This window comes from Phoenix dactylifera, chromosome 13 (genome assembly GCF_051530095.1).
Source record: "Phoenix dactylifera cultivar Ajwa chromosome 13, Ajwa_hap1_PhDact_Kaust_v1.1, whole genome shotgun sequence".
In the NCBI taxonomy this organism is placed as follows: domain Eukaryota; kingdom Viridiplantae; phylum Streptophyta; class Magnoliopsida; order Arecales; family Arecaceae; genus Phoenix; species Phoenix dactylifera.
Genome location: NC_143202.1, coordinates 19963727 through 19979336, shown reverse-complemented (window position 1 = coordinate 19979336; position 15610 = coordinate 19963727). Strand labels below are relative to the sequence as shown.

At 47.0% G+C, this 15610-nt stretch overlaps 1 protein-coding gene across 1 annotated transcript; it reads left to right on the top strand.

Annotated features, from left to right (window-relative positions):
- Positions 1 to 12370: 12370 nt before the first annotated feature.
- Positions 12371 to 13180, top strand: LOC103715847 (uncharacterized). Its single transcript, XM_008803614.6, has one exon. It carries the CDS (start codon positions 12620 to 12622, stop codon positions 12920 to 12922), a length of 303 nt encoding a protein of 100 aa, XP_008801836.3. The 5' UTR covers positions 12371 to 12619; the 3' UTR covers positions 12923 to 13180.
- The last annotated feature ends 2430 nt before the right edge of the window (positions 13181 to 15610 follow it).

Here is a 15610-nt window from a genome sequence, read left to right as displayed (position 1 = left end):
AGGAGCCTTCTGGCCTCTCCCCCGTTGCTCACCAAGCCTCAGAGGGACGAAGTCCTTTACTTATACCTGGCCGTCTCCCCAGTTGCAGCGAGCTCAGTCCTCGTCCGGGAAGAGGACAAGCTCCAAAAGCCGGTCTACTACATCAGCCGGGTCCTCAGGAATTTTGAGACCCGATATTCCAAACTTGAGAAGACGATCTTCGCTCTTATCATTTCAGCTCGGAGACTCAGGCCTTACTTCCAAGCCCACATAATAACCATACTGACCGACCAGCCTATGAAGCAAATACTGCAAAGGTCGGATCGTGCGGGGAGGATCGCCAAATGGGCGGTCGAGCTCGGAGAATTTGACCTTGAATATCAGCCCAGGCCGGCTATTAAAGCTCAAATACTCGCCGACTTCATCGTAGAGTGCACCCTGCCGGACGACCCCAAGCTACCATCCGTATCCATAGAGGAAACCCCAAGACTACCATGGGTCCTACACTCAGACGGGTCGTCAACTTCGGGGGGTAGCGGGGCTGGACTCATCCTCACCAGCCCAGAAGGAGTGGTGGCCGAGCAAGCCTTACGCCTCGAGTTTCCGGCCTCGAACAACGAGGCCGAGTATGAGGCCCTCATCGCCGGGCTCAAGTTAGCAAAGGAGCTGAAAGTAGAAGACCTGAAGGCCTTCAGTGATTTCCAGCTGATAGTAAGCCAGATCCAGGGGGACTTTGAAGCAAAAGAGCCATCCATGCAGAAATATCTCCAAAAAGTGCGGGAACTCGTGTCTGCCCTGAGCTTTTTCAGTATCCAACACATCCCCAGAGCGGAGAATCTCAGGGCAGACCAGTTGTCCAAGCTAGCGACCTCCCTCATGAGCGAACTTCCCGCGGGGACAGCGCTCGAATATCTTCGGACTCCCAGCACGGATGAACCAGAACCCACTATGTGCATCGACTTTGAACCAAGCTGGATCGACGGATTCGTCTGCTATCTCCAGAATGGAACCCTTCTCTAGGATGAGACAGAGGCTCGCCGGATCAAGCGCCAAGCTCCCCGGTACGTCTTACATGAAAACAGACTCTATCGTCGGTCATTTACTTCTCCTCTTCTCAGATGCCTCCGTCCCTCTGAGGCGGACTATGCCCTCCGAGAGGTCCACGAAAGAATCTGCGGCAATCACCTGGGAGGTCGGGCATTAGCCCATAAGATTCTGCAACAAGGATATTACTGGCCCACGCTCCAGAAAGATGCGACGGATTTCATTCGGAAGTGTGACCGGTGCCAGCGGAATGCTAACATCCAACGCCGACCTTCGGCCCTGCTGACTTCAATCATCGCCCCCTGGCCGTTTGCCCAATGGGGGATTGATATTCTGGGGCCCTTTCCTCTGGCCACCGGGCAAAGAAAATTTTTGGTCGTCTCCATCGACTACTTCACCAAATGGGTTGAAGCTGAACCTGTAGCCCGGATCACCGAGCAAAAGATGCGGGACTTCGTGTGGAAGTCCATAATCTGTAGATACGGACTCCCCTCGAATCCTTATATCTGACAACGGTCGGCAGTTCGACAACGTCCACTTCAGAGAATTTTGCTCCGAGCTCGGCATCGACCACCGCTTCACCTCGGTCGCCCATCCTCAGACAAACGGGAAAACTGAGGTAACTAATCGTACCATTTTGCAGGGACTCAAGGCCAGGCTTGATCGATCCAAAGGACAGTGGGTCGAGGACTTGTACAACGTCCTCTGGGCATACCGGACCACGTTCCGATTGCCCACAGGAGAGACCCCCTTCAACCTGACGTATGGCACAGAGGCCGTCATCCCGCTGGAAATCGGCCTCCCTTCTTCAAGGGTGGAGCACTACGACCCCGACTCCAACCCTTCTCGACTCAGGAGTAATCTGGATCTCGTTGAAGAGACGCGAGAGGTCGCCCGGATCCGTATGGCAAGATACCAACAGAAAACGGCCCAATACTACAACTCCAGAGTTAAGCCCAAGCTCTTCAAAGTGGGGGACCTCGTCCTCAGGAGAACCGAGGCTTCCCAGCCAACCGAGCGGGGAAAGCTCGCCCCAAATTGGGAAGGGCCGTATCAAATCGCCCGAGTACAACGGCCCGGAGCATACAAGTTGAAATCTCTCGAAGGGACTCCAATTCCGCGAAGCTGGAACTCCGAGAATCTACGAATGTACTACCAATGAAACCCCTAGGGGTTCTAGGCAATCAGGAACATGGACTCGTTCTCCTTTTTATAATGATTCGTCCATTTCAATGATTATAATTATCTCTCCTAACGTCGGATCGTTTGTGATCCTCAGATTCCTCGACTAAGGTCGGGATGCCCCGAGGTTCGACCGTAGAGTCCCAAACTCCCTCGACCTCGGGATGTATCGCAGGTCGATAGAGCGTTCCCAGACCCGTCGACCTGACGCAAGATTCCTCGACTAAGGTCGGGATGCCCCGAGGTTCGACCGTAGAGTCCCAAACTCCCTCGACCTCGGGAAGCATCGCAGGTCGATAGAGCATTTCCAGACCCATCGATCTAGCGCACGATTCCTCGACTAAGGTCGGGATGCCCCGAGGTTCGACCGTAGAGTCCCAAACTCCCTCGACCTCGGGATGTATCGCAGGTCGATAGAGCGTTCCCAGACCCATCGACCTGGCGCACGATCCCTCGACTGAGATTGAAATGCCCCGAGGGTCGACCGTAGAGTCCCAAACTCCCTCGACCTCGGGAAGCATCACGGGTCGGGAGTGCGGCCCCGGCCCCCTCGATCTCGTGCATGATCCCTCAACTAAGTTTGAGATGCCCCGAGAGTCGACCGTAGAGTCGCAAACTCCCTCGACCTCGGGAAGCACCACTAGGTTCATGGGAAGCCCAAGCTCCCGCGATCTCGAGCCAAAAAGTGACTCTGAAGGTCGGCGAGGAAACAAGGCAACCCACTCCGCTATGAGGCACGCAATTTCGGAGGAGCAAGAGGTACATCCCGCTTGACGCCCGTCTTGTTATATTTGTCTATCTACATATTGCTAGCGAAATCCCGATTGAGGTTGGGACTTTATCCCGGCCAAGGCCGGGTTCCCCTACAAGTCGGTCTAAGACCAAGGTCCCACCGACCTCGTGCATGCTCCCTCTACCGATAAACCCCCATGACAACTCGTGCAAACCTTCGTGAGTAAGGGCCTGATTCGGCCCCCATACGTCGAGACATTGATCTCGACCCGTGAAGATCACCCCGACCACGGATGTACCGATTAAGCTCAAGAAGGCTGAAGTACCCTCTACAGGTTCCAACCCCGTTCGCCGGAACCTCGGTAAAGCCCGAGGGCAATAATCATGAAAGCCCCAATGATGGTTTGACCACTGGCTCACGCTCCCCTCTAGGGAACAGCCCTAACATTTCTATAGACCTACGCTCCAAAATGCCAAACTCAAAGGCTCGGTCAAATACCCTGATAGCGACCTATGCGAGTCTGACAAGGCCCCTCTCGGGGCCCGAGCCCGGTGCCTCGGAAATCCAAAAACCGAACCGGGTAGCCCCTGCGAGCTTTGAGTCCGAGCTCCAAGACTTGATAAAACTTCTTAGAATCCAAGTTCAGGGCCTCCCAATCAGCGTAATCGGAACGTGGACATTCAAGCAAGTCGAGAGAAAGAAAAGCAAAACATAGCCAAGGAACATGTCTTTATTGAAAAACAGCCTAAAGGCTGGAATAAAAAATTGAGGTCGAAGTGCCAGCCCTGTTTTACAATTGGAAAAAGTAAGAGGGAAAACTAAACATAGAATGGCGAAAGAAATTTTTTCATTGATAAAGTGCCAGAAGGCTAAGTACAAGATCGAAGGTCGGCAGTCCGACAAATTTGGAAGCCGACCTCACTTACAAAAAGGAAAAGAAAGAATCTAAGTCCTAAGGGGCAGCGGTCCCGCCAGCATCACTTCCAGGGTCATCTATGGCGATGACCTGAGGACCTTCGATGAGCGCGGGCTCGGAGCTTGCGACGGGGACCTCGGCAGGCGCCGCAGGAGCGTCCTCGGTGATTCCCCCGCGGGGAGCCTCCATCCCCGCTAGCGCGGTTGCGTCCGCCTCGGCCCCGGGGGACTCCTCCTCGGACACAAGGGCTGCGGGAACATCGTCGTCAGAGTCGGCGCTCAACCCCATCCTCGGACGAATTATCGAGAGGTCGAGCTGGGGGCAGTACCGAGCCATCTGCCTCCGGAAGTTGTCAAAACCGCGGAGGAACCCATCCACGGTCTCCTCCTCGAGCATATCGCGGAACTCGTCCGAGTCTTTGAAGAAGTCCACGGCATGCTCTGCCCGCTCGAGCGCCCTCTTCTCCCGGGCCTCGAGTTGCCCAGGACTCCGCCCTCATACTTGAGACCCGACACCTCGGATTGGACCTCCGCCAGGCGCGCCTCTGAAGCACGCAAGGCCGACTTGGCCAACGAATGAGCAGCCCTTTCCTCCTCGAGCTCCTCGACGATGGCCAGTCTCCCGGCTTCCGTCGCCTCCCTCCGCGCTTCGGCCTCGGCCAGCGTGGCCTCCAGCTCGGCGACCCTCTTCTTGGTCGGCTCCAGTTGCCGGTTGAGTCGCCGAGTTTCTTCTTGACACCCTTGGGCGATGAATACCAAGGTGTCGACCTCATGAACATGCTGCAAGAAAGAAAAGGAAGAAAGCAGTCGTAAGTAAATTATTCATATACACTAGTGGCTGAAGAAAAATTAAGAGGATAGCTTACCCGAACAGTATTACAATAAGCACTGTCGACGATTTCCTCCAAGGACAAGTTGCGGAACTCGGCCCGATCTGCCGGAAGCATCGCACGCCGAAACACCGCACGTGCGACGTCGGCGTCGTGAAGAGCCGAGCTCCCCTCAAGGAGCGGGGACCCTGGCTCGGCCGACTCTCCCCCCGGGCCCCGTGAAGAGCTCGGCCCGCCCGAGCTTGGAACCTCGGAGCCCCTGCTCTGCTCGGGCTCCGAGCGCTGCGACTCAATGGTCGCTCGCCCCTCCCGCTCGGAGATAGGAGTGGGGCGAAGAGGGGCCGCCGAATCAGGCTCCCTCGTAAAGCTCGGAGCTGCGGCAGCCTGCTCCCGCCCTCGAGCGGCTGTAGAGACCCTCGCCTCCGGGCCTCTCACCCCGGCCGAGGTAGAAGCCCCGGCCGATCTCGATTTTTTCCGAGGCTGGGGAATAGCCCCACCGGCCTCGGCCTCCCGCCTTTTCAGCCGGGAGAAGAGAGACGTGTTGCTGGTCGGCATGTGAGGAATGTCTGAAACGGAAAAGATATTTTCTAGGTGTCAGACTAACATTAAAAAAGGAAGAAACAGATAAAGCAAAGACGAAATAATGCGACTACTCTTACCCTCGGGACGCGCCGAACTCAAGCCGACGCTCGCCAAGGCATCCTCTTTTAGGAGCTCGGACAGGTTGAACCCCTTCCCGAGACCCCGTAGGGTGTCCAGGACCCTCAGCTCCCTCGCCGAGGGCTCGGAGAGCCTGTTAAGGGCCTTTAGCCGAGAGTGCCTCCACCTCGGGTCAAACTCCCACGGCACCTCGGACGCAAGAAAGAAAAACTTCTCCTTCCACTCATGAATAGAGGAAGGGGCACCCTGGAAGAGTGACATACCGCCCCGAAAGGCGAAGTATAGCCACCCTCCATCCGCCGGGTTTTTCTTTAACAGGAAACATCGGCGGAAAGTACTCACCGAGGTCGGGATCCCATGTGCGAGACAAAGGGATACAAAACCCGACTATGGTCCTCCACGAGTTCGGAGCGAGCTGTGCTGGGACGAGCTGATACTCCACCAGCAAGCTGTTCACAAACTCGTGCAAGGGGAACCGCAGACCGGCCCAGAGCGTCTCGCGGTAAATCGCGATCCGACCTGGGGGCGGCCGCATCACCCTGTCTTCCGGCCCTGCGGTTTCAAGACGAAACCCGGGCTGGAAAAAGAACCGAGAGCGGATCAACTCCAGCTCCTCCCCCGACAAACTAGATCCAACTTCATCCGGACCGGAATCCATCTCTAAGGAAAAGCGCGGAGATAAAAGAGACGAAAAGAAAAAAAGGAGGAAGAGGGAGAAACCCCCAAACTGACACAAAGGAGGAACCTACGGGGGGAGTCGCCAGAAATCGCTCCGAGCACCGCCGATGAGGTTTTTGTTAAAGAAGGGGATGAAGGTGGAAACGGCGAAAAAGAGAGGGCAACCAGACAAGACTCCTTATAGAGCTGGGAGGTTTAAATAGGCCCCCCTAACGGCCCAGATCAGCGGATTCGGTTCCCACCCCCGTCTAGATGGCCCCACGTGTCGACCTCGGAAGCCGAAGCACCGCATTCACTCCAGATCAATAAGTCGGATACAATATCGAAGCGCCGTCCCATCGGATCTCACGGCCTCATCATGGGTCCGCAAAATCGAGCCGCCTTGAAAGACGAGCGGACGTCACCCCCGCTCCCTTCATTTAATAAGCCTCAGGGACACGTGGAGTGCCGACGTAGCCTCCACCTCCCCAGATCAGTGATCCACTAATACGAGATCAGAAGCGTCCGACCTCGGATCACGCCGCGTGTTCATTTGAAGCACGAAACGGCATACTTATTTATGAGAAAGACCTCGACCACGAGATCGAGGCGCCGCCTCGTCGGGCCCGGAGACCCTCATCATGGGTTCGCCGCACGAAGCGATCTCGGAAATCCAAAAGGCGTCATCCCCGTTGCGGCCACTTCGGGAAACGTAAGGACGCAGACCCCATTATAAGCTCGCCGACTAAAGCGACCTCGAAGCGCCAAAGGGCGCATGTTTCGTTATAAAAGCTCCGAGAAGCGTAAGGGTGCGGACGTGATTCCCTCCAACTTTAATAATAATAATCTCTACTTCCCGCGTCCGAGCCTGCAAGCTGCTCGCACTCGGAAGTCGGAGGGTAGTGTTGGGGGAATATGGTTTTCCCCCAGCGACATAATTACCCCTAAGGAGTCGCACAACCGCCGACCTTGGACAGCCGAAGTCGGCGTTCGACCTCAGAACCTCCGACCCGGAAAACTCCCGACACCCGAGGTCTGTTTTTATCGACCACCTACTACGGCTGTACCCCCCGAGGTCCGGCCGAGGGCCATATCCTGCCACTGCCCCGGCATTTATTGCGCATGGTCCCTGCAAACCTCCAGCTTACTCCACAATTAATGCGGATCTCCGGCTTACTCCACAATTAATGCGGATCTCCGGCTTACTCCACAATTAATGCGCGTGGCTCCTGTTATCTACGGACCCGCAGCTCTCCACGGCAAGTCAGCTCCGCAGAGTCCAATCAACCATCATAAGTCTCTGATCTCGGCTTTACCTCCGACATCAATGCAATGATTCACTCGATCACGCGCCAGCTCGGGTCGTACGACGACCTCACCTCCGACATCAATGCGATGATTCACCCAATCGTGCGCCGATCCGAGCAACATGCCGAGCCGTACAATGGCCTCGCCCCATCACATTACAGGTAAACCGACATCCCCCGTATAAAAGGGAGCCCTTGCTTCTCAGAGGGGGGAGGGAGACTCCGCACTTTACAAATACTGTTCTTCTTCTTTTCTCATAGAATTTGCCCCCCCTTCTGACTTAAGCATCGGAGGGCCGGCGCCGGAAGACCCGGCCACCGGTTTTCTTGCAGGTACCCAGACGGAGGACGCTGCCTGCCGACGGACCGCCGTTCCCCTGTGAACACCTGCCGCTCCCTCTCTTCGACCAACGATCGCCCCCGGGTCCAATTTCCAGCAACACTGGTTATTACCAAAGAACTAAAAAGTGGAATGCGAAACTGGAACTGACTATTGAAACATCTAAAAGAAAGTGAAAGGATAGGCAGCGACAGGTGTCACACAAAAAATATGCAGGTATCTGGTAATTAATAACAAATTGCATAAATATTAGGATATAATTCAGAGAACAAATATTTCGCCAATCAGAAGTTATCAGTTTTTTTTTGTTTTATCTTCCAATTACTTTCATTTATCCTACTTTTTGGTTATTCTTAGTTCATAAATCATAACATAGTTTCATAGCCACTGCTCCCTTGTCCAAGAAGATGCCACTCTAGCAGTAAAAGTCTTGAAGGTCAAAGTCATAGATTTCACAACCATTTGTATCTCTTTCTAGTTCAGATATTGGTGGCAACTCCATGTAGTCATCTGACCTTGCCACAAGGTTGGATCCCCTCTCTATCCAATCTTGGGAGAAAAAGGCATGAACAAGCTCTCTATCCAATCTTGGAACACCTGGCCTCTAGAAGTTCATGACTTATAAAAGGAGTAAGCTGAGTATTGGCCTGATGAGAATCTAGGATCGATTGGTCTAAAGATGGAGACAAGGAGGAGGGGTGAATCTAGGATCCATTAGTCAGACCGAGCATGATGCTACTGATGTTTCGATGAATGCCAAGTTGATTCTTGATTCCATGATGAATTTTAGCCACCTTGACCAATGGATGTATGCGAGAAGAAATCATGCTAGTGGAGTCATATAGACGCAAACTTCTGCACTAGAGATTGGGTGTGCCCAATGGTAACGTGTAGAGGGGCAATAGCTTAATCAGTCCATGATGTAGACTTCCCCAATTCCAAGCACTGAGGGGCATCAACTCCAAAGGATACTACCACTTCTTCGTTAGTAGCTATGCATACTAAATACATATGTCAAGGGACAACCTCAAACCAATATTGGCTAGAATTCATCCTATTGAGGGAAATTTGAGTGCTATAAACATTTTCTATTTAGTCATCTACAAATAGAGATTCTTATGAAGAGGACAACAAATGGAAACATTCAAAACAAATCTATAGAAGGCTTATTTATAGAGCTTATTTAGTGAATACTAAAAGCTCTTGGACAACACATGGGTCATGTAACCTGTCCGATCGCCTATGAAAGCAAAGTGTGTGGCACCTACCTAGAGAATTGAAAAAGTATATTGAATGTGCCTTAAATAGGGTGATAATGAAGTCTCCATAGATATAAGAAGCCTATCAATCGAAACAATATCATAGTTGCAGGAATGTTTATTGATTCAGATATGACCGATTGATTACCAAGGTTGTGCCCATCAACCTTCTAACCATTAGCTGATGAAATGTGGGGAGTATTGTTTACACCACATTTTAAACTACAATATAAATTCAAAAGGCCGACTAGATGGGGCCCTGTGGATAGGCCGAATTAGCTAAAGGAAATAATTGGAAACTCAATTAAACTACCATGCGAAGCTTAATAGGCCATGCAACATCTAAAGAGCATCAGTCGAATGAAATTGAGGAATCGCCTGAAATGCAGATTAAGCTTTCAAAAATTCAAAGTATACACGGAGTAAAAGTGGCCTATTCAAAAAAGGCTAAGTTCAAAAATTGAGACCAATCAAGTTTTGTGTCTTCTGTAAATTGAGACCAATCAGGTTTTACATCTTCTGTAGTTTAAGCCATCAGCCTAGCAAAAAGGCTATGATATAAATATAGAATGCAGATAGTTACAAAGGAAATAAGATGTGGAAAGTGGAACAAACAATCGAAACTAACTATTGAAACCACCAAGAGAAGTAGAGGATAGGTAGTGATAGGTGTCAACATAGAAAGCAAATAATTGTCTCAGAAAACAAGTCTTTCGTCAATCAGAAGCAATTAGTTCCTTTACTTTATCTTCCAATTATTTTCATTTATCCCGATTTTGAGTTATTCTTAGTCCATAGGTTATAGCATAGTTGCATAGCCACCACTTCTTTTTCTCAAAAGGTGACATCTTAAGAATGAAAGTCCTTGAAAGTCAAGGCAGTATGACCCATTATTATTCGCATCTCTTTCTAATCAGACACTATGGTGCACTCATGCAGACAACCGACCTCCTTGTAGGCTTAGATCCCCTCTCCATCCTATCTTTGGAGATGAAGGTGCGAACATCTACATACAAGAAGATGCAAAAATTTCAGAGAGAGAATATTCCATGGTTTTAGACAAAAATATTTATTTTTTTCCCAATTATCTTCCAAGATTTCTATATGCCAGGTGAACCCTCACTATTTTTATCAGAAAATGCTTCATCTCACCCAAAAATAATGTTTAGGACCACCAACACAAATTTGAGCCAGATCCTACCCAAATATGTTTGTTGGGAGAGGAAGGATTGGAGTTCGATCCAAATTTTTTGAGATGTCCTACGAAACTAAGGAGCATGACCATTGACACAGGCCCTATGCTGATCTAATACAAGTTAAAAAAATAAAGGTTAGTACAATATTTTGGCACCAACACTCCAAATATATATAGGTATAGCATGGCTGACTGAATCTTGGTTATATTTGATTGTATGATATAGGAGGATATTAGAGGATTGAACTTTATGAACGCAATACATCTTAGCTTAGGTTGTTCCGATTGGGAGAAGAAAGATATTTTTTCTAATAATAAAATCTGTACCTATACTAATATAAGAGTACATATAATTTTTGTTCATGAGCATTAACAGCTCTTCAGTCTCCCTAAATAAATCTTGGTCATCAATACAACAACCCAGGCCATATATATGCTTTCCTAGCTCAATAGAGATTCTTAAGGACTTCTGTTTTAGACCTAAAATCCTACCCTCATGGGTCATAGTGACATTCTCAAACATTTCTTAATTGCCCCATGCACCTCCCCATTATCCCCTCGTCTCGCACGCTTATCAATGTGACTGAAAGCGAGAAGACAGGCCGTAGGAGGTTAATTGGCATTCAAGATCGATGTAACTCCGGACTAGACCTCTCCATGAGGGTCCGCCCGCTTAAGCTTGAAGCTTTTTGGATGGGCTTGGACTAAAAGTTTTATATTTAGTAGGTTGGGCTTAGAAAGTAAGCCTTATTAAACGGGCTGGACTTGAGCTCGGGTATTAAAGCCCAACACAAGCCCGGCCTGATCCGAAATTAAAAAGATCCAGATTTTTATGATTAAATACCAGGTTTTATTGATACGTTAATTTAATAGGAAAAGATCTAGAGAGGATTAAAATTGATGATGGAAATATTTAGTTATTCATTTTAGACATTTTAAAGTACTTTTAAGTATTTTTTTAGTATTGTCCCGTAATTAAGAAAAAGCCTTTGGCTAGAAGCCCAAACAAAGGCTGAGATGAGCTTGGACCGGAAAGTAGGCTTGAAGATTGGACCGGACTAAGCCTGAGCTTAAGTAAATTGAGTTAACCATTGCGCAAAATCCTACCCGCCTCAACCCATGAATAGACTTACTCAAAACCTTAATAATTAAGAGACGAGGAGCCAAGTGTTGTATCTAATAATCTTTCTCTAAAGATCGATGTGAAGTTCATCAAATTAAAAAATATCAGAATTCCTCTTCCATTTATGAGTTATATGACATCAAATGCATCATATGCATCCAGCCTCCGTTAGAGAGAAATTTACGGTTATATATTATTATTTTGAGTTTTTTTATTTATCATTGTATTGTATACTTGACATTGTGATGCACATGTATCGCGAACCGCTATGCAAATACTGAAGTCCGTACTATAAAAAGTCTTCGTGTGACTTAGTTTGCGGTAGGTTGTTTGTTTATGACTTTGATTTTCTACTAGTTCAATCTAATTTTGTTAGCTCTTTCACTCCAAGCAGCCATAACTTCCTCACCTTTCTTCCTCCAACTTTTCCAACATCCAATCTCCCCATCAATTAGAGCCCAATTTCGGTCAAAAAAGAATTCGTTATCAACAAAGAACAAGTTACGACAACATGATTAAAAGGAACAAGTCAATTAGACAAAGAAACATTGACATGTGAAGAACCTTTGCAACTGAGATCCGATCTATCAATCCAACCTATGAACGATCTACTTTAAACAAGTTTGAGTTTGACATAACTAGGTTACGATCATAATGGGTCAACCCGTCTGAACTTGTTTTTTAAATGAGTTGGTTCAAAATTTAATATTTAACATGTTTAACCCATTTTGATCTGTTTAATAATTAAATCAGATTATAATGTGATCCCTTTAATCTGTTTAAAATCTGTTCTGATCTGTTCAACCTGTTTAAATCTATTTAATCTGTTAAAAATTTGTTAAACCCATTTAACTTATTTAATAAATGAGTTACTTGAGTCGAATCAAGTTATATATTTAATAAAAAAAGATTATATTCAGATTTGAAAGTTTGACTCATTTAATAAACACGTCAGACTTTGGGTTGATAAATTTTTGACTCTATGCACATTCAATCCGATCCGACTATATTGCGCCCTCCATTCGCAACCCTCAAAATCTCCAAATGCCAAAATAGCCTTCTACGGTTCGTTCCGTCCCACAAAACGGAACCCCGGAAGTCCACAGGAAAGGAAGCAAGAAAGCGGAGCCCCCCACGTCTCCCCTATCCCACTCCCTTCCAAACCCCGTCCCGCCACTAAAATCCCCAATCCAAAAATATATCGGAACTCCCTCAAACACGCCAGACGTGGACTCTTCCTTCCCCAAGCAAAACATGTGACACCTGATCTCTCACCCACGTCCTATATTATATAACATCTCACCCAATCTCTCACCCTCTCCAATTATATTCTTCCGTATATACCTTTAGATTTCTTCCCCTAGTCCGCGGCCTCCCGGCGGAGGAGTTTCTCTGATGGGTCCGTTGGTGGTGGTGTCGCAGCTGGCGACGGGGCTGGGGGTGCTGGCCGGGGCGATGCTGGTCAAGTCGGCGATGGAGCAGCCGATGGCCGGGCCCGGGGGGTGGCAGCCGCCGCGGTGCGCCACGTGCAACGGCACCGGCCGGGTCGCGTGCCTCTGCTCCCGGTGGTCCGACGGGGACGTCGGGTGCCGGACCTGCGCCGGATCCGGCCGCATGGCCTGCAGCAGCTGCGGCGGGTCCGGCACCGGCCGGCCCAGCCCGGTCCAGATCAACCTCCGGTCCAACCGGCGGCCGTAGGTACAGGAGAAGGAGAAATATTGAAGATTAGCTTACGTATGGGGTTAGTGTACAAGATGGAGCTGATGCCTGTTCTTTCCACTGTACTATATCAGCATCTAATTATAGAAAAAAAGGAAAAGAAAAAAAAAGACAAAACTCAGTTTATGAAGCAAGATATGTTGTTGCTTTCTATCTTTTTGCTATGTTACACTTAGTGGTCACTTAATTTTAGTGGTGTATTATGACTCTTTTGAGGAAATTTTGATGTGATATGTACATCTGGATGTTCAAGTTCATAATATATGCTAACATGGCTATAAAAAAAATTCAATTTTGAGGGCCTTGCGTGATGATTGTTGCGAGTAATTCTAACTTGAACTCGTATGCTAGAACTTGAAATTTGTGGACTTATGGCACTGAAGTTTCATCTTCTTATTTTGTTTAATATATATATATATATATATATATATATATATATATATATATATATATATATATATATATATATATATATATATATATATATATATATATATATATATATATATATGTTACTTGCTATATCTTATTATTGATGGTGCTATGAATCTCTTTCTATGACCTTGTAAAGGCAGTGAGAGACATGGTTGTATTGAGATAGTATTATCACGCCCCAAATTTAATGCATAACAGATGCTGCATATCTGTATAGCAGACTATATAACCATACAAGGCTATAGATCATATCAAAATAATAATAATTTCAAAAAAATTAATTCAATTAAGAACTTTTTTAAATGGTTCTTATTCCAAAGTGACATAAGTCAGCATTTGCTAATTATTAACATAAATCAAATAAATTTTTTTAACTGGTCTCACTAAAACTTCAATAACTAAAAGTATCTTTAAAGAACTAGCGCATTCCCCAAGCCCCAAGCAATCATACATCCAAATATGAAAAACAGAAAAAATATAATAATGAGCTAAACTAGCCCAGTAAGTAACATAACACCCCAAAATGGGGTCAAGCATGCCAAATAATTAGATATAAGTATAAAATATTAACTAAAAAATAAATTATTTCTCAAATAATGCATATTTTTTTAAAAGTATATTATTGTTTTTATAAAGAAATACCAAAAATTCGATATGAGGCTATGGCCTAATGGCCATGTAACTCAGTGGCATGGATCAGAATGCACAAAGTGCCAAATACTACTATTATTAACCATCGGTGGTATGGTATCCAAATACCACTATTTTAATCACCGGTAGTGCAGTGTCGAAACTAGTTTCTAACAAATTGCAAGTTGACAGGGCTAACAAATAATTTTCATTGGTGGAGCCAGATTATAACCATGCTGAAAATGCATACATATAAAATAATTTTTTCATAATTTACCTAATCATATTTTTTAGATTTCATGACATACCACATAACATATTTTTAAAATAATTACTATCATAACATTAACATTCCTGACCCATTTAACTAAGAATAAAAAAGATAATCTAATCAAATTTACTCAACTAATTATTATTTTACCAAAAATTTGAAAAACACACTTTGAAGCATTAGGTTATTTACCTCTTTTTGCTTCAAAAAATCTCGCTTCAGTTAGACGGGTCAAATACACTTATTTTAATATAATTAAACATCATAAATTTCGTTATCATTGTAGAAGTCAAAATTAAATACTACTGGAGAACGATCTTATGCCCCTATATTATGTCAGTCAAGTGACAGTGCCTAATTGCCCAGGTTGGTCCAAGTAAGGAGAAGTTAACTGGTCACGTAAAGATCAAAAGTGACCAAATTTCAAAAGATCTATCTAAGACTGTAATAATGGGCCGGTCCACTGTCCGAATATCGAAGCGATTTAGGGTCTCCAAACTGGGTCAACTTGGATCCGAGCAATAAGAAAAGTAAGGCTTACACTACGATTCCTGAGCCTGTTTAGAGAGAGAAAGAGAGAGAATCTTAGCCCGAGTTCAACCAGAGGTCTGGGTTTGGTCCATCGATGGTACAGGCCATCTTGGATCATCAATGTATCTAGTCCACGAGTCAAGTAGAAAGAGCAAAAGAGGATTTGTGAGTTAATCCATAGTTAATACATGAATAAATGATTGGAAGGGAACAAAAGGATTAGAAGAAGAAAAAGAAGACAAAAGGTAAGGGAAGAGAAGAGAGGGAGAAGAGAAGGAATAGAGAAGAGGGAAGAAGGTATGGCGGTGGCTGGGCCTTGGTGGCGAGGGTCGACATCCAGTCGACGACTAGCTAATAGCACCCGGTGGGGCTTGCGGTGACCGGTGGAAAATAGAGGAACGAGCTCGGCTTGGGTCGGAATAGAGGAACATAGGCTTGGTTAGCTTGGAACAGAAGAACAAGAGGAAGAGAGCTTACCAGCAGGCGACAAAGATGGAGGATCTCGGCCACGGATTGCTCAACCGGTGGAAATTTTCAGCAGAAGGAGGGCGGTAATGCTTGATCCAAAAAACAGGGTGACAGGAAAACGAGAGATCAAGAGGGATTTTCGAGGGTGGCGAAACTCAAAGGTGGTGGCGCGTTGGTCGCAGGAGGCAAGGAAGAAGAGATGGGAGCTTGATGGTGGATCAGTTGCAAAGGGATAGGGGATTTATAGGAGCGCTTTCAAGGGGGATAGACTCGAGGGTCGTTGTACTGCCGCGATTCTTGCAGCGGATGCGGTCGACCGAACGGCCAACAGC

Bases quoted from the DNA above. Each gene is read 5' to 3' on its own strand.
- LOC103715847 (XM_008803614.6), top strand. From the start codon at position 12,620: ATGGGTCCGTTGGTGGTGGTGTCGCAGCTGGCGACGGGGCTGGGGGTG.